Here is a 25,711-nt window from a genome sequence, read left to right on the forward strand (position 1 = left end):
TATTTGGCATTTTTAATTTAGGTTTGTTTTATTTAAGTTTAATGTTAATTCCATGCTGTGTTTCAGTAAGAACAATACAGATTCTGTATCTGTGGCTCCAGTCAGATATCCAGTAGTACAAATTAGCTTCAAGTTACACATACTGAACAAAAGAGGTTGAGCGAGCGAAGGGAGATGGGGAAGGGGGAGGGAAAAAGAAAAAAATATTGAACACGCATGCAGGCTTATCAATGCCACCTTCAATGCTAACCTGCTTTGAGGAAAAGTAAAGAGTAGGCAAGAATGAGCAGCCACGGATTGTTGAACTGTTACCAGCACCATGTTTTTCAGCAACACTTCAGCAGTTTGGAAACTTTACAGTAAAACCACTACAATATGTGTCCCAATGCAACCTGTAACTTCAAGCTAAACACCCAATTAAGTTTAAACATTGGTATAAAATTCAGTTTAAACAGTTATAAAAAAAGAAAAATGCCACCACATGCGCGCTACCGTGCGATAACAGATCTCCCCTACAAGTCTACCGGCCTTCAGATGTAACATTCACTTCTAATGGTAATCTCGCCACATCTGGCAAAGACAATACAGTAATGCTGAAAGAGCCTTTACAAAGTCCTGTTAGTGTCTTAACCTAAAAGCTGGCACCAGTAAAATCCACAGAAATTCACTCTTGCCTTTAAGAACTTTTAAACTGTGTAAAAAAAAAAAATAAAAATAAAGAAACCCAACAGGGCAGGAACCTAAATTCTGAGACCCAATGTAAAAGTCAGATTTGGTGGTTCTCAGAGTGACACTGAGGGTTTTTGTGGGGAAGGGGAAGGGTGGTCAGAGATGGGTTCTCTTGTTGGCCTTTGTGTCTCACTGGTTTTCATCTTCCACATCCTGCAGCGCTTCTTTATTCTGTTCTTCACCTATGAGAGTTTTTAAAAGTAAGGAAGAAATTAATTTTAAAATGAGATCTGCAGAATGGCTTAACAAGCATCTGAAGATTAATAGCTTCATGCAATTGTACACACGCTCACTTACACACTTGCATGAACAGCACACACACACACACCCATGACATAGCCAGTCCTGAACTGAAGCCTTTCCATGGAAATTTAGCCTTGTAATCAACCCATCACATTTCATACAAAACACAATTACAGCACAGGCTATTAGAACATGTACTCTGTTGTAAGGACAAACAACAAACCAACACTGCTGAAAGTGATCAAATCAAAGATGAACAGCCAAGACAGAATTATCAGAACAGCTGTATATCAACATCCTTAAATCAGAAYATACCTTTCCAATAACTTAATTTCTACTACACAGAGACAGCTAAGAACATCTGTGCACTAACTATAGCAGGAAAACCAAAACAGATTTTCAGAACTAAGCATTTTTTTCTGCCCAAGTCAACTTAGTCTCAGCAACAGTAAAATACTACAGTCAATTTTAGAAAATGACACTGACGGTGTGTATTATTTAAGTTACCAAAACAAGTATGAATAAGCTTCCATACTTCACGAGTTCAACATGACAAGAAGTCCTAGACTTGAGGTTACTACAGAAGAATATTTTGTGGAAATTTATTTCTCGAAAGATGGCCAGCCAATCAGTTTGGAGCTATTCCACCAGGCCGCAACATGCAGTGAAAAAGTCTATTCATTAAGACTCTCGTAATAAATACTCAGTTTTACTTCAGTTACCCCTAGACAGACACATGCAATGCCTTCTGCACACGTCTTCGCCAGATTTCTACCACAACAGGAAAAAGTTTAACATACTTCAGCTAGTGCCATAACACATGCAAGACTGAGTTAATTGATAAAAGAAACTGAAGAATGTTTTCTTTACAATTATCCTGAACCATGTGAGATGGTACTGCCTTAAGGGCAATAAACAAAACAAACTATCCATTCAAACAAATTAGTTTGCAATAAAATCCAATCAAATGAGACTAATGACTTTCAGCATATCATCAGAATGCCTGCTGAGAGCATGTCCAGATTCAGCATTATCACCAGGTACAATGCAAGGTAGATTTTGGAAGAGGTGGCCTAGGAACACAAGACAYCTGACATTCAACAACAACAAAATTAATGTTTAGAATTACATAACAAATTATTTAAGTTTAAGAGAAGAAAGCAGAGGCCCTAACCCAGGAAGATGATTAAAAGAAGATCTGAGCATGCTCTAGCCAACGCACTTAAGCAAATACTCCTATAACAGGCCACAGTGAAAGTATTTTTCATGCCCAAATATTCTTAATATCCATCCAGGTACGCAGCTCAATTGTCAAATGTTTAAGTTATTTTGGATCTCAGTTATGCTTATGTCGACCTGGGTAGGAGTAACAGGTCACAGACTGGTAGAATATTGCTTAGCCCTGGAATGGAGTCAAAGATACAAGCAATTTATCAGCAGCACGATAGTGAGAGAGGCAAGCATGATTAGTGATCAGAAGAAAATTGACGTTGAAAAGTTCATTGAGCCATGACAAGGACTTACAAAGTAGAGTTTTTAGGAAATGAACAGTTGGACTTTCCTTTAGGAATCTATATAGCAGGAAAGAAGGGGAAAACAGGAATCATATGAAGACGACATTACAAGCGTGAAAATTAACTAAACAGCTTGTCTATGATATGGTTAAAAGATACAATAAATGAAATGGAGAAACGTAGCAGCTCGGTAATACTCGATTTAGGAAAGTCATTCGCTATAACCTACACAAGTGAATTTGACAGACAAAAGCTTTATGCAAAAGAATGAGCTGGTTCTGAATCTTTTTCCTTCTCAAGAAACTAGTCATTGTGACCATGTTTCTGAATGTCACTACTAACATTAACTTTCATAGATCTTCAGAGGCTCTACCTCACTTTAGAAATACTGAGGAGTTCTGAAAGCAGAAATTTTAACTATACTAAGTCAACATATTAGCAAGTTACAAGTAAAAGGAAGGAAACAGATCTTTACACTTGTGTGTAAAGATTAAGCATAAACACCACATTCTTTGTGGAAAAACACTGCAACATGATTTTAAGTAGTTCTGTGGTAATTTTTTAGCTTTGTAACAGTTATTTTCATGGCAAGTGTCCTAAACAGAGAGTAGAATAATCTGAACTATTTCAGGCAGAACAAAAGTGTCCATCTACTATGCTATGGAACCAGTGATGAAACAACAAATTTGAATCTAGGTTATACAAAAAGGCAAATATAAAGCTTCTGTAAAGAGCTGGACTTGAACTTCTACAGGATATACAAGACATGTTAGCTTACATTCAAATAAAAATAGTTTTTGGAAGATGTTCTAATGCACTGATATCTCACAATAGCAAGCCAGCCTTGTTATTTCACTGAAACGGATAACCTTATGTTCCCACAGGGCACCAGGATATTTGCCTCTATTAAAAAAAAACAAAGTAGTCATATACTTCAACTGCAGGAATTAGACAAAGTTTTTTCCAGTGCCCAACTGCAGCGAGAAATGCATCTAACAATACCTGCAGTATTTAGAACAGYGTCTGTATTAATCCAAATACATAGGCTATACGGATAACTATATGGGCTTGTGTACCATTTGTAAAATTATATCTACGAAAGCAGCATGCAGTCTCCTGCAAGAAACTCTGCATTTGGATGTAGGGTAGATCAGGAGCCAAGGCCCAGCAYGTGTATAGTTTCTTCCAGTTCATAGGAGTGTCAAAACCCAAGGAAACAGGGATAAAATGTAAACTGCGACACTCAATACCGATCTCCTCCAAGAGCTAGAAGGCAGGCAAGTAAAAAYATTACAAACCCATTGATCCTCACTAACAACGTAACAGAGGCAGTATGAAAAAAAGTAACAGATTCTACAATTGCTTTCAAATGGGAGACTACACCAATAAAGTACTCCAGAGCAATGTCACATAACTACGCGACCATGCTTCAAGTAACAGCTTATACTACAAAAATATCTAGAGACACTCATTTCTTTAGAAATGATTTATGTGAAATCAAGTTGGAATGTTGTTTAGAACCTTTGTGAATAGATATACTCTGAACAGGATTGAAGGGTTTTCTTCAAGTTACAAGCAAAGTAAGCCAGCTCTTTCCACTTGTCTCTCCATGGTTTAACTTCTGCAGAACTAAGAGCAAGTTTAATCTTCCTAGATAGAGAATGTTTAATTCACTGATATTAGTAGCAAGTAAAACACATCAAGGCATAAATGTGGAAAACTAAATGCCAGAGAAAATTTATACTCATCATTGTCCCTGAAAGGGTAAGAAAAAATAAAGTCCACCTAGAATGCCAAAAATAAGCCTTTTAAGTAACTATCAGATGTTAGTAAACAGAAGCAATCAATGTCCTACCCACAGATATAGTGCCAGAGGACACATTCAGCATTTGCTCAGGCATTACTCCACTTCAAGAGTCATTCATTGGGAGCATAAAAATAAATAAAACACACCACAAAAGGTACTTCTAATGTCCTAAAGAGCAAATTAGATTTCCACAAGCAGTAACAGTAACAAAGTATTTCACAAGACCCCTTTCCTTTTTCCTCTTCTCTTCACATTCAATGCTTCCCAAGAGCACTAGAAGTTACGTAAAGTGCAATAAAGTGAAGTAATTAGCATGACAGAAGAAAGTCATCTGCCACTGAAATGCCAACAGAAATATTAAGAGTGACCTGAAAAAAAGGGAAATAGAGCACTTGCAATCACTTCCTCCTGCATTGGAAGTTCGCATCAGGTTGTAATGACAACTGTAAGGCAAGTATCACAAACCTCGAGAAAGAAAAACTGAATTAAATGAAGAGTCACTCCTTTTAAAACAGTCACTGATGAAATCAAATATTCTTTCTAAAAAAAAAAAAAAAAAGGGAGGGGGGTATTTTTACTAATTCCACATCTTCTCCCTTCAAGTTAAGAGCTGAAGAGGCCTCTCAAAAGAAACTGGTACCACTGCTATCAACTTATCCAGTGTTAAGAAAGGACAGAAGTTCTGGAGGGCCRATTGTTAGGAAAAACAGACAGAAGCAGTAAAACACCAAGCCAGTCTACATTTTCATGCTTTGGGTTTTTTCTTTATTTCAGGGGTGTGGGACCAGGGTACAGTAGCATTTCAGAGTAGTTTACTTACCATCACCCTGCATGTCTGAAGTCCATAGTGTCAGATTATCACGTAACAACTGCATGATAAGTGTAGAGTCCTTATAGCTTTCTTCACTCAGTGTATCCAGTTCTGCAATAGCATCATCAAAAGCTGCTTTTGCCAACCTGCAAGCACAGAATAAATGAGATCTAGAAGTATACTGCTAAGCAGAATCCTGAGGCATACAAATTAAACCCGTATTACAGAACACCCATCTTCTAATTTGGTTATGTGACAGCCATAGTTTCTAAGCACTTTTTTTTTTTAAAGAGGTTGCTGGACGTTTATCTAAACCTCTCCAATTATCAAAACTGGCCACATTAGGTGCTTATGAAAAACAGTATATTTGCACTTTAGAATTTTGTCTGTCAAACATTTCAACATCTTGTGGTACAACTGACCAAGGTCTGTTAAGAGCTTGAAAAAGTATGCAAGTCACCTGCAGTGACAGGAATAATAATTAAAGTGTATTTGCTTCAATCCTCATTTTTATGCTCATACAAGCAAGCTTTATCCCTAGAGAGAGATGAGCTATTGCGATCTACACATGCTCACAGGTCATAGAAATGCACAGTAACGTGACCTTGCATCTTAGCCAACAGCAAAAGAGTTAATTATCTCGCCCTTTTTGCAGAATAAGGGCGCATACAGTTAGCATGGCAAGCTGTTAAGCTACCATTAGTTGATCAATCCAAGATTATCACTATTCTGCTTCTCATACACCATCTACTTCCAGAYCAACAAATGCATCCGGACTCAAAGATAATGCAAAAGTTCAAAAGCTTTCTGAAGAATTAGCCTCAAACAGAGTAAAGACATCAACTAGTAGCAGGAAAAAAAGGCAGCCCAGTGTTCTTGTTAAGGAAAAGCAACTACCCAAGTAACAATCACTTTTGGCTTGTTTGGTTTTCACGTAAGATTTCCCTATCTTCCCAGTCGCTACCTACCTGCAGGCACGATCAGGAGAATTAAGAATTTCGTAGTAGAATACAGAGAAGTTGAGAGCAAGTCCTAAGCGGATAGGATGTGTTGGTGGGAGTTCTGTCATTGCAATATCACTAGCAGCTTTGTAAGCCACCAAGCTATTCTCTGCAGCCTCCTTCCTGTCATTTCCTGTGGCAAATTCAGCCARATACCTATGGTAGTCCCCCTTCCTGAAAACAGGAACAGAACAAGCAGTAAGAAGTCAGTAGTCCTTATTTCCACACCACCACTAAACAAACTGCTTAGTCCTGAAATCAATGTTTATACATTCACATACTTAAAGGACATTACAGCTGAATTACTATCAAGAAAATAGTACCTTAGTATTTAAGTGAACTTTAAAAATTATTAGGTAGGAAAAAAGAGTTTGGTTTCAGTTATTTCACTGCATTAGTGCAGGATTTCAGGGTATTAGGTTCCCCATTACAGTTGTCCAGAGAGACAGGTGGGTATCTCATCTAAAACTAGGTAAATTTTTGATCTTAAGAATAGAGAGAATCTAACCAGAGGGGAATAGGCTCTGATAATTACAATTTAAAACRTGCTTCAGACAGTGCAAAAATGTATCACAAGCTAATGGCTACAGCGATATACTCCAAGGCAGCAGAGTTTGATTTGAAATGCAATTTGGAAGCTAACACGACAGCCATCTACCCAATTTTCTTTTCTTTATAAAATGTGTACAGTTCACACTAGAAAACACTAAAKCAGGGAAGTGATCTCTACCTTATTAGTTCAACTGAAAAAATAGTTTATCGTATCTAAGAGCTGTGCAACAGCTTCTGTGMAGTTCTGATAACCTTACTCCAAACTGGTCTCTCAAGCCCCTCTATCTGAACCCACACTGTCAAACAGGATGCTAAACCCATCAACTGTATTCAAAAAAAGACAATGGTGAGACATGACTGAATTACTCTTTCCAAAATAAATTACTGTGATTGAGTGAGCAGAAATATAGACATATATACATATTGCTACTTTGTTATCTAGTTCAGATACAAACAAGATGTCCTCGTCTCACAGGATGACACTTACATTTTGTAATAGAAAACCTTGGACTCGCCAGTGTTCGCTGCTGGAATGAGGTGTTTGTCCAGTACATCCAGAATGTCACAACAAATTAATTTCAGTTCAGTCTCAACCTAAAAAAAAAAGGGGGGGGAGGGATTAGCACATAATATTAAAAGCCTACTTCATAAATACTCAATATCCAACAGGAGAAATCATAACAATGCAGGGAAGGGAAAGACAGAAGAAAAAACAGAACACAAATTCAGCTGCTCCACAGGTACATTAAGCAAAACAGTACTGGGTAATTAGCTGCCGCACAAGAAAAAAGCAAGCACTGACATATGATGAAATGCAGATCTGAATAAAGGAATTATAAATTCCCTGGAAGACATCTTACTAGAAAATTGCATTAGGTCTGTCTCAGGATGCAGCTCCTGTATGACTTGCAGTTACTGCAAGACTTGCACAACTCCTAACGCAGATTTTTGATCCTGGAAAGTAGCCCTAAAAGTGGCAATGGTGAAGGGGACACTGAAGATAATTAACATAAGTCAGCTAGAGTTCATTCCATCCCAGCATTAAATGGCATCTTCAGAACAAAGTTTCCACTGATTACTTGGGGAGCAAAGCTCTAATAGAGAAGCTCCCAAGAGAGAAAATATGGAAAATTAGAACAGAATAAAGACATACACCACAACCAGAAAGGTCAGATATAACACGAAAACTAACTCAAGAAAATACAAACTTCAGAAACGGGCAAAAAAAAAAAAAAAAAAAAAGCAGCAGCTCACAAGAGAGAAAAGGTAGAAATTGCCAGCACTAACAGTGAGGTCAGTGGCMAGAGAAAAACAAAATATAAACCTTCTTTAAAAACAGCTATTGGATTTTAATAGCCAAAGTTGAAAACTTCATCACATTACCTTCACTTTTTCCTAACATAAAGGAACATAAAAGAAGTCTATGAGGTTAGGTGCTAACAAAGAAAAGTTTCAGGCCTGAAAGCAAAGAAACTAAGCATCTCCAGAAAGTTAAAAACTGTCTTCCAACAAACATCAGCAAAGCCAGACTTGCTGCAGTTTGTGGAAGAACGCTCTCTACTGAGCATCCCAAGTCACTCACAAAAAGAGGGATTGGTTAGGTGCAGATAGCAATCTCTTGCTGCTTCTCATGATTTGGCAGCGATTTTCACAACTACAGCTGAAGGCTATTCTGGCTCAAGCTACTTTTATGTACYATAAAAAAGAGGTTTTCAAGAAAAGGCAATGTCAACTACAAGAAACCATAAGGTAATTGTACRTCTCTGACCACAAGAACAGCCCTGATCAGTCCATTACCCCTTCCCTTTCCTCCCCTCAATGCAGGTTTTTTTCCCCCCCTCCTTACAGCATTTTTCTTGCCATGTAATATCTTTATCATTATATAGCTCCCAAACTAATATGGTTTGTAAAMACAACATCTAGCCTCAAAAGCTAGCAATTTAAAGTTACAGATCCAAAATTTAATATTAAACTGGCAGGTACATACGCATACCTGTTTGTACRAAGTATCTTAAGAGATTTGCAGTAGTTGCTTTAGAGAGCTTAACCTACAGCAAAATTCGTACACAAGGAATGTCAGAATGCCCTAATATTCAGAGGAAGGTTTAGAGTCTATACTTAAGTTACATAACAAATGCTTAAGGAAACTGTTGAAATATGGTCATTTGAGAAAAGTCTACTTCATAAATTCTTGGGCTACAAAAGCTATGAAACCTTTGCCAGCAGTCAGTTCCTGCAAACTTCTTTCCTCTTGATCCTCTTTTTCAATGACTTCTTTTGCAGAGAGATCTTCAGCAAAACTGCAAAGAATTAAATCAGTTTCTAATCTTCTTTAACCATACATGTACAAACTTCCATTTCATCTAAGACAGTCCTTTTTTTCAGCTTTGCTTAAAGGATCAACCACACAGACAAGTTATCACAGATCATCCGCTGCCCAAGGCAATTTATACATCCTGATCTAGCCTAATTTGAAAAGAGTTAATATAGATTGAGTTGATAAAACACACACATATACACACACTAAGAGCTCTCATACAGAAAAGATCTATTCTAGACAGTGATTCATTAAGCTCCTGCAAAGCAGCACAAGAGCCCAGAGTAAGCTTGTTCAGAACATCTGGAACAAGCAGTTTTAGGCCATACTGCTGTTTCCACTCTGCATATGACACAGGGAACTACAGGCTCTGACTGGCAAGGAGAGACAGGTCACCCTGAAGTGTATGTTGTGGCTTCCACAATCCAGCCTGCCTCTCTATTTTAGGGGTAGCCCTGACTTAAGATTCCAGACTGTGTTCTTAGCTCTGCAGGTACAGAAGCTTTGTAGAACCACCTGGTGACCTAAATAAGGAAGAGTAAAAGTAACCAAGAGAAAAAAGTTAACATATACTTTTTCTTTGACCAGTTTACGTGTAGCCCCCCAAAACAGTTGCCCTGCAGCTGCCCAGAATATACCACTCGGGTTATAAATCAGAGCACTAGAAAGAAAYGTTCTCAGCCTATGCCACAAGTACAGGCCAGTAAGAAGACAATGAATATTTGTCCTGAGCAATTAAAGAATGGATTTGGTCTTACTGCAAGGGAGTGAATCRCATTATGTGCTGGGACATACACCACCTCATTTTCTCAAGGACAAGCAAAGAAAGCCTCGCTGCCTGTTCTCACTCGCAGAGATGCAGTCAGATGAGAGTGGGAAAGCCAGAAGCTCCACTTACGCGCATCCAAATGACCACAGGACTCAGAAAAGCAGCCTGTCTGCAAAGGAAGAAAGCAAGTGGCATTTTTCCCCCACAGCTATGTTTTTATTTTAAGTGGCCTGGGAAATGGTACAGCCTAGCTTCTTCCATCACTGCTCAGTATTGCTCTATGCATGTCCCATACACAGAACCAGCCTGGCCCTACACTGACACCACCATCACTCCTCAAGTTCTGCCTCAAGTCATACTAGCTAGTAGCCCAAACATTTTAAATAAAAAGGCATGTATAAAATCATAACAAATACTGATGTGGACCAAAACCTCAAGTATTTACTTTCAAACAAGCTACACCTTCCATTTCAACTCAAGCAGCAATTTATAGCTGTGCAAACCCACACTGATTTGGGGGGTAGGTGAGAGAAGTGTCTTTTCCAAAGATTCCTCTCCCATTCCTCCAGCACTTCAAGCTCGGCCTGTAAGACCCCAGACAGAGATGTATTTTTCTTCAGTGCTTCTCAAACCCAGGAAGACTCTCCAAACAGCACTGAACTATATTCCAAGAAACGCCACACCAATGGATATTTGTTGACATGGAAGGTAAGCAAAATAATCAGGACTCTGCTGTGGCTGCACCAAAACTTCCATGTGAAACAGAAGCACTCAGCACGACAAGAGCATAGCTCTGCTGTGTGTCTTGCTTTAGCATTTACAGTAAGTGAGAAGCATCATCCAAACCTTTGCACAAGTTCTTCAGGCCCTTACCTCTCCAAATCTGTCTTGACAAGTCTCTCCTCAGAGTGRATGCTAGCTCATAGTAAGTCTCCTAGCAGCTGCTGACAGGAGATGGTCTTCAGCTATAGCTGATAAATATAAGCCTCTTGGGAAACTCAGCCTAGAGTTAAGTAGTCTTTCTCCAATATGGAAACACATTACAGTTCTCCACAGCATTCTCCCACCTAAAGCCTACATGCACCCCAAAGTAACTGTGATGGCTACTTCCTTTGAGGGTTTAGCAGCTGAAGATACTGCTGGCATGGCACAGCACTCCATGTCTCCATGTGACCTATACATAGTCTTTGAAATAGTATATGTAGATCTTGCACACCAGCCTGTTCTGCACTATACTTTCTTCTTTGCTCGGACAGAGGTAGAACAAAGCCTTATTTTTACAGTCCTTTCAAAAAAAAAAAAAAAACCAAAAGAAACCCTTTTCAATATTAAAAGGACCTTTGTCAGAAGATACTAACTGCACAAAACATCAAGCAAAAAAATGGTATTAAGCAAGAAGAACTGGAAGCATGCAGTGCAAGACAAAATTAAGCAATATTAGATACCTATTATTTATGTGCTCTGTTAAAGAGTTTAGACATCCATCAAGAAACAGTATTTGGAACTAAGCAAGATGGTATGCAACTGGCAGAGCTTCATCTCATAAGCATGCCAGCATAACTGGAAATTCGTAACTATCCCATGAAGCAAAAGAAACACTGAGTCAAAAAAAACAAGTCCAGTGCCACTCCTGAGAACCAAGATTTCCAAGCCAGTATCATTGCCATTGGTGGTGTACGAATCAGTGCCAGGTGGTATAAAAGACTTCACTGTTTCTCTGAAAGTGAAGATCTGAACCATATGGAGGCATTTATCCCCAAATGACAGATTAAGTCTCACTGCAGAAGTGTGTAGCAGGATTTAAAGAGCACAGGAGTATTCCTCCTCCATATTGGGGGGGGAGGGGGGGGGAGAAGAGAATGACAATGAGTCACTTCTAAGAGGTGAGGATTTCATTAGCCCTTACCAATAAAAGGCAAAGCTTTCTTCAAGTTCCCTGTTTTAGGTGAATTACAGAGACTGATTAGGCCTGCCACAAAGTTATTTGAATCAATTTTCCCCTTCTTTAAAGCCAGAGAAAATAGCAAGACCCTAGAGGTTATGACACATGCAAGTTTCACAACTGGGATGACCATGACATCTTAACTTTCCCCTCAGGAACATGGAGTGCATTACCTTAAATTGATTGCCTTGAGTGCTATTAGTTTAAGTGACCAGCCTAGAGACAAAAAAAAAAAATCTATGTTTTCAGAACTAGATGCTGTCAGAGAAGCCATACTATTTCAACATTTATTTCAACATAGGCATAGCTGCCTGAGCTAATAATAGGTCTGCCAATTCAATTATACCAGAGTCCTAACTAGGTAACTATTCTCCATTATCACCCAACTGCAGAGTACTTCGTTTGTAGTAACTCCTGCTAAGTTTTCATCTGGGAGACAAAGTAGCAGAACAGGATCAACATATATGAAATCCAACTATCACAATGATAAAAGAACATGGGAAAAGATGCAGAGAAAGCAGCTGATTTGACTACAGTGCCCATCTTTATGCCAAGAGAAAATCCCTCTCCTTTTGGTATTTCAAAATGTTAACAGCATTACGTGAACTCCATAGTACAGAGTCTGGCAACAGTGCCAAGCGTCTAAGCTGGTATGCTCTAAAGCAACTTTTACCAGAAGTAGACAGCGAACAGCTTAATAGCCAAACACTTTCTCTGACATGGTTACTTTTCCGAACAAAGCTGCTCGGTGTAAGTGAAATCAGAGGAAAAAGATTAAGGCTTCCTAACACATGCAGTCTGACACTTGAGCAAATAGGGAGGACAGAACAGTTCAAATGCTGAGCAGATACGCACACAGAGAAGCCCTCCCCTTCTTCTTCCAGGCTGCTACCCCTTTGAGCATTTACAGGACATCCACTCTCCCCCTATCACCAAATACATTTTTCTCCAGACAGGGAAGAAACCTCTTCCTTTCAAGATTATCATTCTATTAAAGACCATTATGCTGCAGGCAATCTATAATACCATGGCAGTTTGTGGTAAGGGTAACAAAATTGGGATCCAGCCCTTTTTAACCACGTCATTATGCTGTAACATCAACTAAACCTTACCATTTGCCGATATTCCCGAATCATTTTTAATTTATCTTCTCCACCTTTGTTTTCTTCTTTCTGTTCAATGCTGCTGATTATTCTCCAGGAAGCTCTTCTGGCTCCAATCACGTTTTTATATGCAACAGAAAGCAGGTTTCTTTCTTCCACTGTCAACTCCACATCCATTCCAGCTACTTTCTTCATTGATTCAACCATTTCTAGGAAGGAAAACAGTCAATTATTCTCACAGCCAAACCATCTTTTGAACCATTCAATAGAAGCTGCACATTATTATTAATTTCTCAAAACAGGCTCCCTCCTCCTTTCATACAGTTATCCCTTACTTCTTTTGTGTATATGCTCATTGATTTGTTCAGAACACTAAGTATCTGACATTCTTTCAAAGAAAATGAAAACATTCCTCAAAAATTCTTTAAGACAGTTTAAGAGACAGAAAAAAAGGGGCGAGCAATAAGTGCTCAGTTTTCAGAGCAGATAATGGTTAACTACCATCCTACAGGAACATGTGTTCTTCAAGGCACTCCAGAAAAGGCAGTGAATAGCAAGAAAAGCCCAGGCAAGTATACGTTGGCATTCAGCACAATAAGGACAAACTGAAGAATTACAGAATGCACCACTGAGTTGTCAGCTGGAATACAACACATTATGATAATTAACAAAAAAAAAAAAAAAGAACAGATTTGAATGGCTGTAGATAACTACTAGTAGTGTGATTAGGGAAGCAAGTCCAAGTTCCAAGAGGAAACCACCAAAAGAAAAATGAACTGCTTGGAGAAGCAACAGAAGAATCATCCTAAGAGTAACTAGAGTAATCAGAGCTACCCCTGCCAAGCAGCTATTTGCACCGAAAAAAACAACAGACAAAATACAAGTTAATGCATATTTATAGTCCAAACCATTTGAAAAGACTTCTAAAGCTGGGGGGGGGTGTTAAAAAAAAAAAAAAAATTCCTAAATACAGCATTCCAATACTCAAGTGGAAGCAAAAGCCTTAACTACTTAAGGAAGGCTATAATCCCTTCATTACCTAATCACATCATGATTGTCTGTTACATATCAGAAAAATGAAAGCCAAAATGATGACATATATCCTAAGCAAGAGCCCAGTATGAGACATACAGGAACCGTGGGTTTTCTCCAGCCCCGTAGTATTTTGGTTCCTTCACCATTTGCCTTCCAACTTCTAGAGCAGATGAGGATCCCACAGTCAGTCTCCTTCATTAATAGCCTTTATTTCCTAAGCCCCAACTCCCCTATCCACTCCCCAGGACAAGTGTTTCGCAGCCATCTGGCAGGTGGAGGGACTCTAGAAAACTGTATTTAGTTTCTGTCAAGAGTGTGGTAATGTGAYCAGGCCACGTCTCCCCTAATGTGACCCTTTAATAGGAGAATAAAGGAAATGAACCACAGAAGAGTAAAGTTTAGCTTGTCCGCTTGTTATCCCTTCCCAACCATTTGATCTCCTTGCGTTACTATCATGGCAGCACAAGCAATAGGAAACAAATGAAGCTTAGCAGTCTATTTTATCCTCAGGTGCCAAAACTTACAGCCATAGCAGGCATGAGCTGTCTCAGCAATGGGAACTGTAGGCTCAATCTTTTTCCCTGAAAGGAAGAACGTTATCAGTTTCCAGCAGGTCTCCACACATGTAAGCCAAAATTTTATAACGGCTTGATTCCCTATCAGAAAGGGGGAATGATATAATATGCAACTTAAATAATGACTGCTATGAGTTATTTCCTAAAGGACAACCCTATCATCTATTTAAAGAATATATTTCCAAGCTGTAATTTTAAAAAATTGTGCGAATTTAGTCATCCCGTATTCTGAAGTTTTTTAAACGGAAGAGCTACATCCAAGATACACTGCTTCCCAGTGTTCAGTCCTGCGAACAAAAGCGACAAGTAGGAATTGAGACTTAGTCTATGCTACTAAGGTATCTTTGCCAAGCTCCAGCAAGAAACATATGGCTTGTCTTTAAGCTTAATGTTTAACTGCCATCAGATAAGAATAATTGAAACTGTACTACAACTTCCGTTTAAGAAATTAACCTGTACTTGGGGATGCACAGCCCTCCCTCCAACATTTAGTTGGAGTGAATCAAGAACTTATCCTCTAGGGAAATACAGACAGGTTAAAGTGCAGAAAAAGGAAGGGGGGGTAATCACACCATCCTGTTCATCTGTGATACTCATTCCTAAGCATCCATCAATCTCAAAATCTTTGGTCTGACCCAGTATGACCACTATGCTTTAAATAAGCAGGCATGGTTTTAGTTACATGGCAAGCCTAACTAACCAAGGCCACATAAGCTTTGTCCCATCAGACTTTTTTTGAAGTTGTGAAAAATCAGAGGAAACCAAGTAACACAAGAAAACCGTCAGTTCCAGAGTGAGGTATTAAAGTACACTGTGTCTTACCTGATTACACTAGCAACCTTCTGCCCTACTGGTAGTGTTTGACAGTCATACAGCAAAACACAAAAGATCTAGGTTTTCTTAAAAACAGAATTCATGCTCTTTTGTGCTTTACCAATTGGGATTAACTACAGAGCTTTTCAATCATACAGAGTAGGGTACTAAAACACTTCCACACAAAATCTGCCTCTTGATGAAGTAAAAGACTGTTCCCATTCAGCTGGTTAAGAAATAATCAATCTACTCCAGAATCCTGGAGATATGAAACATGTAACTGTTTCCAAGATTTGCTCAACTGTATCAGAGAATTGCAACAACTGGGAGAGGAGAAGAAAAAAAAAAGCAACATCTACCAACTGTATTGCAGAGCTTTCAGTCTTTTCCCTGGAAGCAGGCTCACTTAACACAAGGATTAAAAAAAAGCCACACAAAAACAGGTCTGCTGTTCCCTGTAAACAAGTATCTGACCCTCAGAGCACACTCAAGCACAACACTACAACTTTAATCAATTGCCTAGCTTCTGCAGGATTTTACCCATCATTGCCTAAACACCTATAAGCCCTTGAAACAGATGTCCAATATCTTTGTGTGCTGGAGGATAAATCCAATTTAAGACTACCAATAGCTTTTACAAAGGCATGCCTACAATCGAGATTTACCAAGAGCCAGAGCCTCTGTCAGGTATGTATTAGGCTTCTTGCCTCTCTTAGATCTTCTGCAAAGGTCATCAGCTATCATATTCTAGAACCATCACAGGAACAGCTTTCCCAAAAGAAACTAGAGTCAACTGCTGAGAACTAGCACCAGGAAAAAATAGGTTTTGTCACCCCCAGTCTCTTATCCCATGAGTTGATAGTAAGCCAAACACACTTTATGCCAAGTAGAAGCCATTGAATTTAAGATGCTGGCCAAAAAGGAAAAAAAAAAAAAAAAAAGATCTTTATTTGTGCTGGGGCGCAAACCCCTCGATTCTCACCAACTCTTCCTACTAGGCACATCATTTCTCTAAAACAGACTGATGRAAGGGACTGAAAGGTCTCTCTTCAGAAAAATATTAATCTTGTTACTAGTTAAATACATAAACACATATTGGAATCCCCACCCCCACCCCTGAACAAGCATCTTGCCTAAACAGAAAAGATTTATCAGCCTATCCATGGACCTGTCAGATAAAGAGGTTTCTGGTTTGGTAAAGAGCTCAATTCTATTGAAGATACAAAAAATGTGGGCTGGTATTCCAACGGGGCTAGATGATATTATGTATATAGCTTGGTATTCTACAGCAAAGCCACAATCTTGCCTTGAAAGTTTAAGCCTGATGAATAGTATTAAGAACTCAGGCAATGCAATAGAAAGAGGAAGACATACCTATAACTTCCTCAATTAAAAAAAAAAAAGTTACAGCCAAAAAAAAAGCCATACATGCAAACAGAGCAAGTATTTAATATTCTGAGTGTAGGTTTACCTCTCTGGAAGATTCCAGAAGACAACAAAAAGCTTGGAGACCACTCACGACAAAAGCCAAGTCTGAGATTCCTTTCAGTAAGAAGGATTACTGCAGTAATGACAACTCATTGCATACACAACCCATAGACACTTACACAGCATTATGGAAAAGCAGTGTTATGCAGATTCAAAAATACAGACGGTAATTTAAGTGGTTGCATTCCAGCTTTTCAGTTGATTACAGCTGTCACCATATTATGGTGCTGTCAGATCATGCCACCATCAGAGCAGGAAATCCCCAAAGTTTAAATTGTGGAAGGATTGGAGAATGTTCTTGAGAACTATATGCCTACCCTAGATTTATACTCTTCTCTAGAAGTTTGCTGTTGGCTGTTTTAAGACATAACATGCTAAATGGATGTTTGGTCTGACTGGGTACTGTAGTTTCTATATTCTTACGGGGAGGGAGGGGGCATGGCAGCAGCGTTTAACAGACCAAAACAACTGCCGTAAGATAAGACAACACTCTCTTGATCCACAAAGGGCACACGCATTAGTTCCTGCATTCTACTACTCTAATTAAGATGCCCATCTCCTCTCACTACAGATCAACACTGCTGACTGACCTCCAGCCAGTGTGGAGGAACAGCAGGAACACACATGCACAGCTTGTCAAGCACAAAGCACTTGGGCAGTGGGTGCCATTGCACTGAGTGCTACCTACAAAGGATTTTTAGCACACAAGCTGGTACACATTATTTAATATGAAAGACAAAGACTATGTCTTTAAGTCCTAGAGACAGCAAGCCTGATATCCCTGTAAATTGTAAAGTAACTGTGTAATCCCTGAAGCATACTGGTTAGTTTTCTATTTTAAAAGGAGTGAAATACACAGGTATAGGAGTTGGCCAATTGATGAAGCTTTCAAAAGAACAAAGGTGTATCCATTAAAAAAAAAATGCAGTCCCTTGAATGTATGGTTGAGGAATAAGGCACCATTTAAGATAAAAATATCATTTAAATTGTAATGGACTTGCACCAATGACAAAGGTCACCAAAATTAGTTTACTTTAAGCTGAAGAGTGATGGGGAAGTTTACAAGGTTGAGAAAGACATAGTTGATAACCATCTAAGGACCAACTCACAGAATTTGTGCAAAGAGTAGGGCAACAGTTGATTACGAAACTGGTAAGGTCACAACATAACACCACTTTACCACATAAAGACAAGAAACTCAAGGAGTGATACATTTGCTGCTCCCCAAACTCTAGAAATCCTAACAGTGCAGAGGAACTGGGATGTCCCTGTATAAGCAAATATGAAAACAGTCAACATATAGGAAATTTGGTGAACAGATGACAGGCCTTCCCAATAGAGGGTAAAGAAAGAAACAGTAGACCACACCAAGGGAGCAGCATTGTATATCAAACAACATTAGTATCAAAGCTGACTGTTTTGTCAAAGTTTTTGCTACTCATTATAGACTAGAGTTGCAGGTCTAGATTAGTATTAAAGTTGTAACAGAAAACACCTGGCCAAAAGAATGGCCAATTACACTAACAGACACCATTGGGGCAGAACAGTATTTGGAAACTCTAGTTACAATAACATACAGTGATTAAATCTCATGGTAGGCATGATGCTACAGTGTCGGGGGGGGGGGGGTTGTTTTTAGACTCTCAATGGCTTTTTATGAAGCATCTAGTTACACAGCCTATGGAAGGGAATTCCTAATCTTATTTTCAACACTAYACCAGACCTGCTTCAACCTCACCACTGAAGAAACCCTAGCCACAGTACACCCTGGTTCAACATAACTGCAGGAAAAGCAAGAGCTAGAATATCTACTACTAGTGTGCTTAGTGTCTGAAAGAGGAACTACATGAGAAAGCTTGTTACAGAACAAAAAAGGAGCTAGATGAGTAAAGGTGGAATGGGGATGATTTGATGGTACCATACTGATGGCTCAAACCAAAACAGCCTTAGGAAAACCCAGAAGGTAGCATGATTAAATACTATTAATTTAAATAATAGCAGAAGCACATCCTTTCAGAAAGCTGAAGTCGTGTTTGAAGTTTAATCCTTTCTATTACCCTTATCTAAGGGGAATACAGCAGGCCAAGATCTTCCCCCTTCTTCTAGGCTAGTGCTCAGCACCTATGTCATCTCTAGGGTAAAAAGCTGCAAAAGAGTATGCAGTACAATCTAGGTATAAAAAGGACAGAGCAGAAAAAAAAGTTTTCCGCACCCGTGTTCACCATGGAAGATCCTACACTGTAACCATTATTCACAGAGGACATAGAAGCAGTCCTAGTCATGGATTTAACAAAAAAAGATCAGTAACAAGACACAAGAACTCAAAATATCCGATCCTGAACTCTTGTGTACACCCTCTCATCTAAGACTTTAGTAGCAGAGGTGACCACAAAGCAACTAACACTACTGCAGTTTTAAGAAGAGTTCCAACAGACATCCAAAGGGAACTACAGACCCATAAACTTAACACTTGCAAGTGGTCAAGTTAACAGGAATTATTTTAAAGAACAGAATGAGGGGGCATATGCATAAATACTATGTTGTGGAACATGGCTTTCTTTAAAGGCAAATAATGTCTTGAAAATCTATTGAGATGCTTTGAGTGAGTCAAGCATATGGACAAGGAAGACATGATTGATATAGTCTACCCGGATTTCCCAAAGGCATTTGACAAGGTTTTATCAAAGGTTCTTTAAAGAACTCAACTGCCATGGGATACGAAGGAAAAGTCCTCACATGGATAAACACTTGGCTGAAAGACGGGAAACAGCGTATGAATACAGGCTCAACTTTCAGAACGGAGGGAGATCACCAGTGGAATTCCGCAGGCTGTGGAATCTGTGCTGGGAAGCATGCTAATGTTCACAAGTGATCCAGAAAAAATAATCAAATAGTAACTCAGCAGTAACAGCAAACTGCTAAAAGCAATAAAAACAAGGACCAAAAGAGCTGAAGAACCTCAAAAAAAAAAAAAAAGTCTGCTTCCCCATACTTCATGAAGTGATGAGTATGGACATAAAGATTTACATTAGACTATGTTCTCCCCAGATCTGCAGGGGGAGTGCCTTTCCCTTCTGTCCCTATCAATTCCCTCATTCCACCTCAGCATTTCTTCTCCCCTTCAATTGGCTGATTCAGGGCATATGCCTAGAAAACAACTAAATCAGAAAAAAACGCTACTCGGAAACAAAAAAAGTAAGTTTTGTTTACAGTTTAGAGAACTGGACTCATTCCAAGGGTTGGACTAGAACTCAAGTAAGTATAAGAGGCAGCAAGGCAAGAGGGGCCATCAACAGCAGTGAGCTGTTGGATTAGGTCACTCTGCCTTGCAGCACTGCACCTCTACTTCTTAAAAGCTAAAATGAACTCAACATTTATTCATGCACATTACACAGCTTTTGTGTTTTTCCTCAGGTCTTCATATGCTTTCAGCACCCCAAGCAAACTATTAGACATTTGAAACTTGGGTGCAACTACTAAGGTACTAGATATTGATAATCCCCTGTCTTGATCTGCCCATGGTGCTCCCTTATCATAATACATAAGTTTCATTCAAAAGAGCACAGAACCAGACAATTGTATTTCCAGAAGTTAAGGCAACCAAACAGGTAAGCAGAAAAACTACTTAAGAGCATCCCATTCTGTGTGGTAGCTTAGACAGTGATTTTGTGGAGAAGCAGCAGGCCATACTGCTGTTCCCTGTACAAGGTTTAGAACTGCTAATGCAGCCCTGACACTTCCAACACTTGATGGTACAACTCTGCAACACACAGTCCTATAAAGCATACTTGTAGTTTGCATGTTCAGAGAAATGGACAGATTAAGGCCATATCTATGCAACAATGCTATTTTCTGCACAATCAATCCTACAGAGCATCACAAGTATTTCTTGCAACAAGACTGTCATTTCTAGGTCATCTCTACCATCTCTTCAAGCTGTGAAGATGTCTTCCCAAGTAAAAAAGGATTTCTCCAGTATTTATAACAAAAATTTCAGCTTAAAAGCAGATGTAGGCAAAGCTAAGGACCAAGTCTCATCATACATTTCTCTGCTTGATTGAGTCCTGCTATTAAATGAGTTTCAAATACAAGTACTCAAACAACATAGTGGACATCAACTCCATTTCTGGACTCCTTGCAGGGCACCAAACCATGTAAGGTTAGAGGTTCATCTCCTTTGCCTAATCTGGCATTCAAGAAGATTCAAGAAATCAGTTATGGAACAAGGTCCTTTCTCAAACAACCCCTCATGATCAGGAGATGATTTTTATGTTCCAAAACATGAACAGCTATAACCCTATTCCTCAAACACTGCCTTGGCCATGCTATTTTTTTTTTTGGGGGGGGGGGGGATATGATGAGATTTTTTGCCTTTTAGCACTTTCATAGGTACCCAATTCAGAGACAAAGACAGTAGTCATACTCAGTATAACCAGAGCAGCAAGACCTTTGACTGATAGGTATCACTATTAAACATTAATGTAGAAAAAAGCCTCAAGATTGCTTAATGCATTTGCTGAAAGAGACAGGTCCTCTGCAAACTGAAATCAATATACAGCTTAAATTCTCATTTGTGATGTAGAATAACTGTAGATCAGTGATTGAGCTGTAATTTCTAGACCTGTTACTATCTTCTAAACACATCCAAATCTTGGATTCAGTCAACTGCTACGCACTTCACTGCCTCTGTAGTAAAGATGTATTTCCCTGATAGACAGCTTGTAAGAACATAGGAGGCAGCAGTTAACAACTATTTGACAGGTCTCCTGACTTGGAACTCCCAATACAGCACGTTTGCTTCCCAGCTGGAACTTGACCTTTTGTCTGATTTTGGGGGTGCGGTGGGGGGGAAGTATCACCTCACCAAAATACCTTATGTAAACTTTAAGTTATAGATTTTAAGACCTATCATACAAAAATGCTGCCTAAAGTTTGAGTATCCACTTACAGACTACCTYGCATCATAACATATTTCTCACCTGATTGGAAGAGAGATGTTACCTAGCTTCCACAAGGGAAAATAAATGAAAACCAAAAACACCCCTTTCCCCCACACCCCAGCACACTTTCAACATTCAACAGTACAGGAATGCATATACGTACACACCTTGACAGACAAGAAGTCAAATAAGTTACTTTATTTCACATACCAACGCAAATTTTACTTACTCCAAATGTTTTCCAAAATAACAGATTTTCAATATAGATTATCAAAGACAATTTATATTTACATATTAGGCTATTAAGAATACTCTTTGCAGGAACAGCAGGTAAGACATCTCATGAGATTTGTCACAAAGCTTTCTGTATTATAAGCAAGTTTCCTGGCATTTTGTGATTTGTCACGACATGCCTAAGCAGATCTGTAAAGACAGTCAGACACCCAAATCTCTTAATATCTCTACTGATCAGGCCTCAAGCGTTATTTACACTGCAGAAGTACCCAGAAAGGCACGTCCTAAGTGCAGGGCAATATGCTAGGGACAGTACAAATACAGGACTAGATTTCTACCAGTTCTCAGGCACATCTTTCAAGACTTCACAAGTTAAGTGCATCGAGCAAGCACCTCCAGCAGAACTACAGAGAGCTGGATGCCTACCGTTAGTGCTGTTGTAAATGCCATGAAGCATATGTTTAAAGTCTCCAGGAGAGAGAAGACAGGGAAAGAACTTAATGTGCTCCTAGGATTAATGCAAAAAAATTTGTCATTCCACAAGCACATCCAAGTTACATGACAGATTTGTATTCCTATATATATTTGTAGACAGTACTTACCATCACAGGATTTTACACATTCCAATTAGTAAGTGTGACCTTATGGTCACATCTCTCATAGATCGCCAAAATAAAGAACAAAATTAAGATTAACCTACACTTTCAACATACCTTCCCCAAACAATTTTGCTCACACAATTATTTTGCAGTCTCAACTACCATCTTTGCAGAACTGCAGCATTTCAGCTATATATATACACACACGAACAAACTAGACCAGTATTTTTAATTGTTTCAACTGAAAAGGAACACAGAACTAGGTGCTAAACAGTATTTACAATATATATTCTTCCAGGCCAGGGTGGACACGAAGATGTGTTTAAAACAGCTAACAGAACTGGAGTGTGCACCTTAAATTTGTTTACCCAACACAACTCCAACAAACTTTATGAAATTAAAGGGAGAAAAAAGACATCATTTTAAACATGACAACTGGAAGGCATACAGCTTCTTCCTTAATGACAGCAGTCTCATTACCATTCAGAAGTAATATATCATGAGGCATCTTCTACATTTTGATCTAGCCAGCTTGTTTAGCAAACATCCATGATAGTGGTGTAAGAGAAAACCTACAGAGAGAAATGCTGCACAAATTCAATCCCTACCAACTTATTTTTCCTAGCTGATATGAAGTCTGATTGTTTGGCATTGCAGATCTCTACAACAGTGTAGTGTCTGGTTACTTTATGAAGAATAGGAATAATTTACCACTGATCTAGGAAAATACCAAAGAGAGAGTTGTGCCTCAAAAGTTCCCAAAGACAATGAATCCTTTAGGATGTTAGCCAAGCATCCTACTTTGGGTTTCCACTCAAACCAAAGCCAACACTTCCAGTTGCACTGATTCATCTATGCCAGGTGGAGAAACCTTTCCCCCCACAAACAAAAACACACAACAAAACACTAACAACAACAAAAAACAATCTAGGAGTGCTGCTGCGGTGGTGTGCTTTTTGGGTTGTTTTGTTTTGCTTGAATGGATTATCCCACCCCACACTGTTTAGGGTAGCAATAACAGACTGACAAACAAAACACCAAGGAATCTGTTACCATTAGAAGTTACATACCTACTGTGCAATACTGGAATTGATCTCCTCCCTCCCTGTAACCCCCATCCCACTCCCAACCTCCATCAATTCAGTCTCACCCTGAGATCTTGTTTTGGGGGCATTTTTTCCATAAGTCCTTACAGTTATTGTGAGAAGACTATTTAACYACTGTTATTTAGTGGAATTCTTATTTCTACCCCATTTCCCTACTTGAACAGTCACAAAAGTAAGTCTCATTTAGGCCTTACTTTTTTTGTTGCAGTTTCTATTTTCCTCCCCAGAATGTGCATTTCTCTGATGCCTGAAAATAGTGCTATCAGAAGTTTTCCAAGCAGCAACTCAGACAACATGACCTAGTTCTTGCCAATTGACATCCTTTTACTATGAAAACGACAAACAAAGTATCTGAGGTGTCTTCCCATCTCTAAGCGAAGCATAAGTATGTTCACAGTTTTTACTCRCAAAGGTATTTATTTCACTTTAAATGCATAAACATAAGGTCTTAAGTCAAAAGTAACAGTCCCAGGAGAATAACATCATCAAGAAAATTAAAGGCCTTTTCTACTATATGTGATAGAAACGTGTTCAAGAAACAGTCTCAAGGCAGACATATTTTGGACAAGAGACACCGTCCAAGGTTGCCAGCTCCTCCCCACCACCCCTTCCCCCCAACAGATATGAAACCATCAGACATAGTGCAAGAACTTTACAGGCAAAAAGGGAAAAGATAATGCTGGAAAAGGTGATCTCTAATAAATTCTATCACATAATGAAAGCATGTGTATTTCCTTCAGACAACGAAGGATGTACTTCATCGCTCCAGGGCGAGAGCTCGCTCTCTCTGCGTTTGYCAGGGGCAGCAGTATCCCCAACCGCAAGCAAAGGAGGAGAAAAAGAAGCGCCAGCCCCCTTCCCCGCGGCCCGCCAGGGCGAGCAGGTCGCTCCCCAGCGTCGCCTCCCAAGGGGCTGGGAGAGCCGGGCACCCACCTTCCGGAGAGCAGGGCACTGGGCGTTGTCTGCGGCGCACCGAGCTCGGCCCCACGCCGCCGGGCTCCGCGAGGCCCGGGCCGAAGGCACGCAAGATCTGGGCCGAGCGGAACCGCCTAAAGCCGCGCCAGGTGGCGGCACGACGAGGGCCAGCGGGGTCTCTTTGTCAGGCCCCCTGCGGCGGGGGCGGCTCCCCTTCCCCCCTGGGACTCGCCCTTCGCGGCCGCCATTTTATTCCCGGTTTCTGCCGCCACCGCCCCCGAACCGGCCCCGCCCCGGCCCAGGCCACCCGCTCGTTCAGGTCCCCCATCCCCAGCTCCACCAGCCCCTTGGGGCGCTCCCAGTCGCCATTTTGTCCGTGCCCCCCTCCTCCACCCCTGCCCCCCCTCCCCCGCCCAGCCGCCATTTTGTGGCYGCTCCCTCCCTCCCTCTCCCCTTGGCCTTGCACGGCCTTCCCAGCCAGCGCTCACCATCGTAGCGCTCAGCCTGCTCAGCCAACTTGGCCTGATAGACGAGATCCTCCCGATCGTCCATGTCCTGCAGGCGGGGCGGCGTCGGGGACTGCACGGGGCGGATGGAAGCCGATGGGTCTGGGGGGCTCAGCAGCTACCAGCTCGCTGCTCTCCGGGCAAATATGGCGGCAGCACCTCCTCCCGCTGCATCCGGGCACTTCCGCCAGTGTGCGCATGCGCCCTGGACCCTCCCATGGCAACGGCGGCTCCTTGGCAACGGGCGGGAGGCGGGGGCCGGAGCGGCGCCGGCGGGAGGCGGCGGGGCGGGGGGCGGCGGGGCCCTCGCCGCGCCGTGTTTACCGGCGGCCGCGGGGCCCCGGCCCAGAGGGGGCTCGTTATCTTGGGGACACGGAGGAGCGACGTGCGACGTAGCCGGGGGTGGGGGCGAAGGTGGAGAGCGCGGGTCGCCGCGGGGCTGCTGGCAGGGGGAGCCCCTTCCCCGCGCGAGGGAGGGCCGCGGGGGGCTTAGGAAAATGGCATTTTTTTCACGCATCCGGTATCCTCCTCACAGGCAACGCGTTTCTGCCGCCCTCAAACGCTGACAGTATTATCTGAATACCTCTCAGTGTGTGTTTTTTTTGTGTTTTTTGTTTTTTTTACAAACAGCTCCATATGCTCTTTGCATCATGGTGTACCTAGAAATGAATGTAAAGCAGAAGGTCAGATTTGGCAGGTTTCTGCTGTCTCT

The 25,711-nt window shown here is 40.6% G+C and overlaps 1 protein-coding gene across 2 annotated transcripts; it reads right to left on the reverse strand.

The window, feature by feature from the left end:
* YWHAE (tyrosine 3-monooxygenase/tryptophan 5-monooxygenase activation protein epsilon) lies at positions 1 to 25,184 on the reverse strand. 2 transcript variants are annotated; one of them, XM_026055203.1, is made up of 7 exons: positions 24,982 to 25,184; positions 14,348 to 14,404; positions 12,798 to 12,997; positions 7,145 to 7,251; positions 6,073 to 6,279; positions 5,114 to 5,250; positions 1 to 911 (listed from the first exon to the last, which is right to left on the reverse strand). In XM_026055203.1, the coding sequence occupies exons 3-7, from the start codon at positions 12,993 to 12,995 to the stop codon at positions 859 to 861; spliced, it is 702 nt and encodes a 233-aa protein (XP_025910988.1). In that variant the 5' UTR covers positions 12,996 to 12,997; positions 14,348 to 14,404; positions 24,982 to 25,184; the 3' UTR covers positions 1 to 858. The 2 variants fall into 2 exon arrangements, with proteins under 2 accessions (XP_025910988.1, XP_025910987.1); XM_026055202.1 differs by lacking the exon at positions 14,348 to 14,404 and having other exon boundaries at positions 24,982 to 25,183.
* Positions 25,185 to 25,711: the final 527 nt, after the last annotated feature.

This window comes from Apteryx rowi, unplaced genomic scaffold, assembly GCF_003343035.1.
Source record: "Apteryx rowi isolate R43461 unplaced genomic scaffold, aptRow1 scaffold_99, whole genome shotgun sequence".
NCBI lineage: Eukaryota > Metazoa > Chordata > Aves > Apterygiformes > Apterygidae > Apteryx > Apteryx rowi.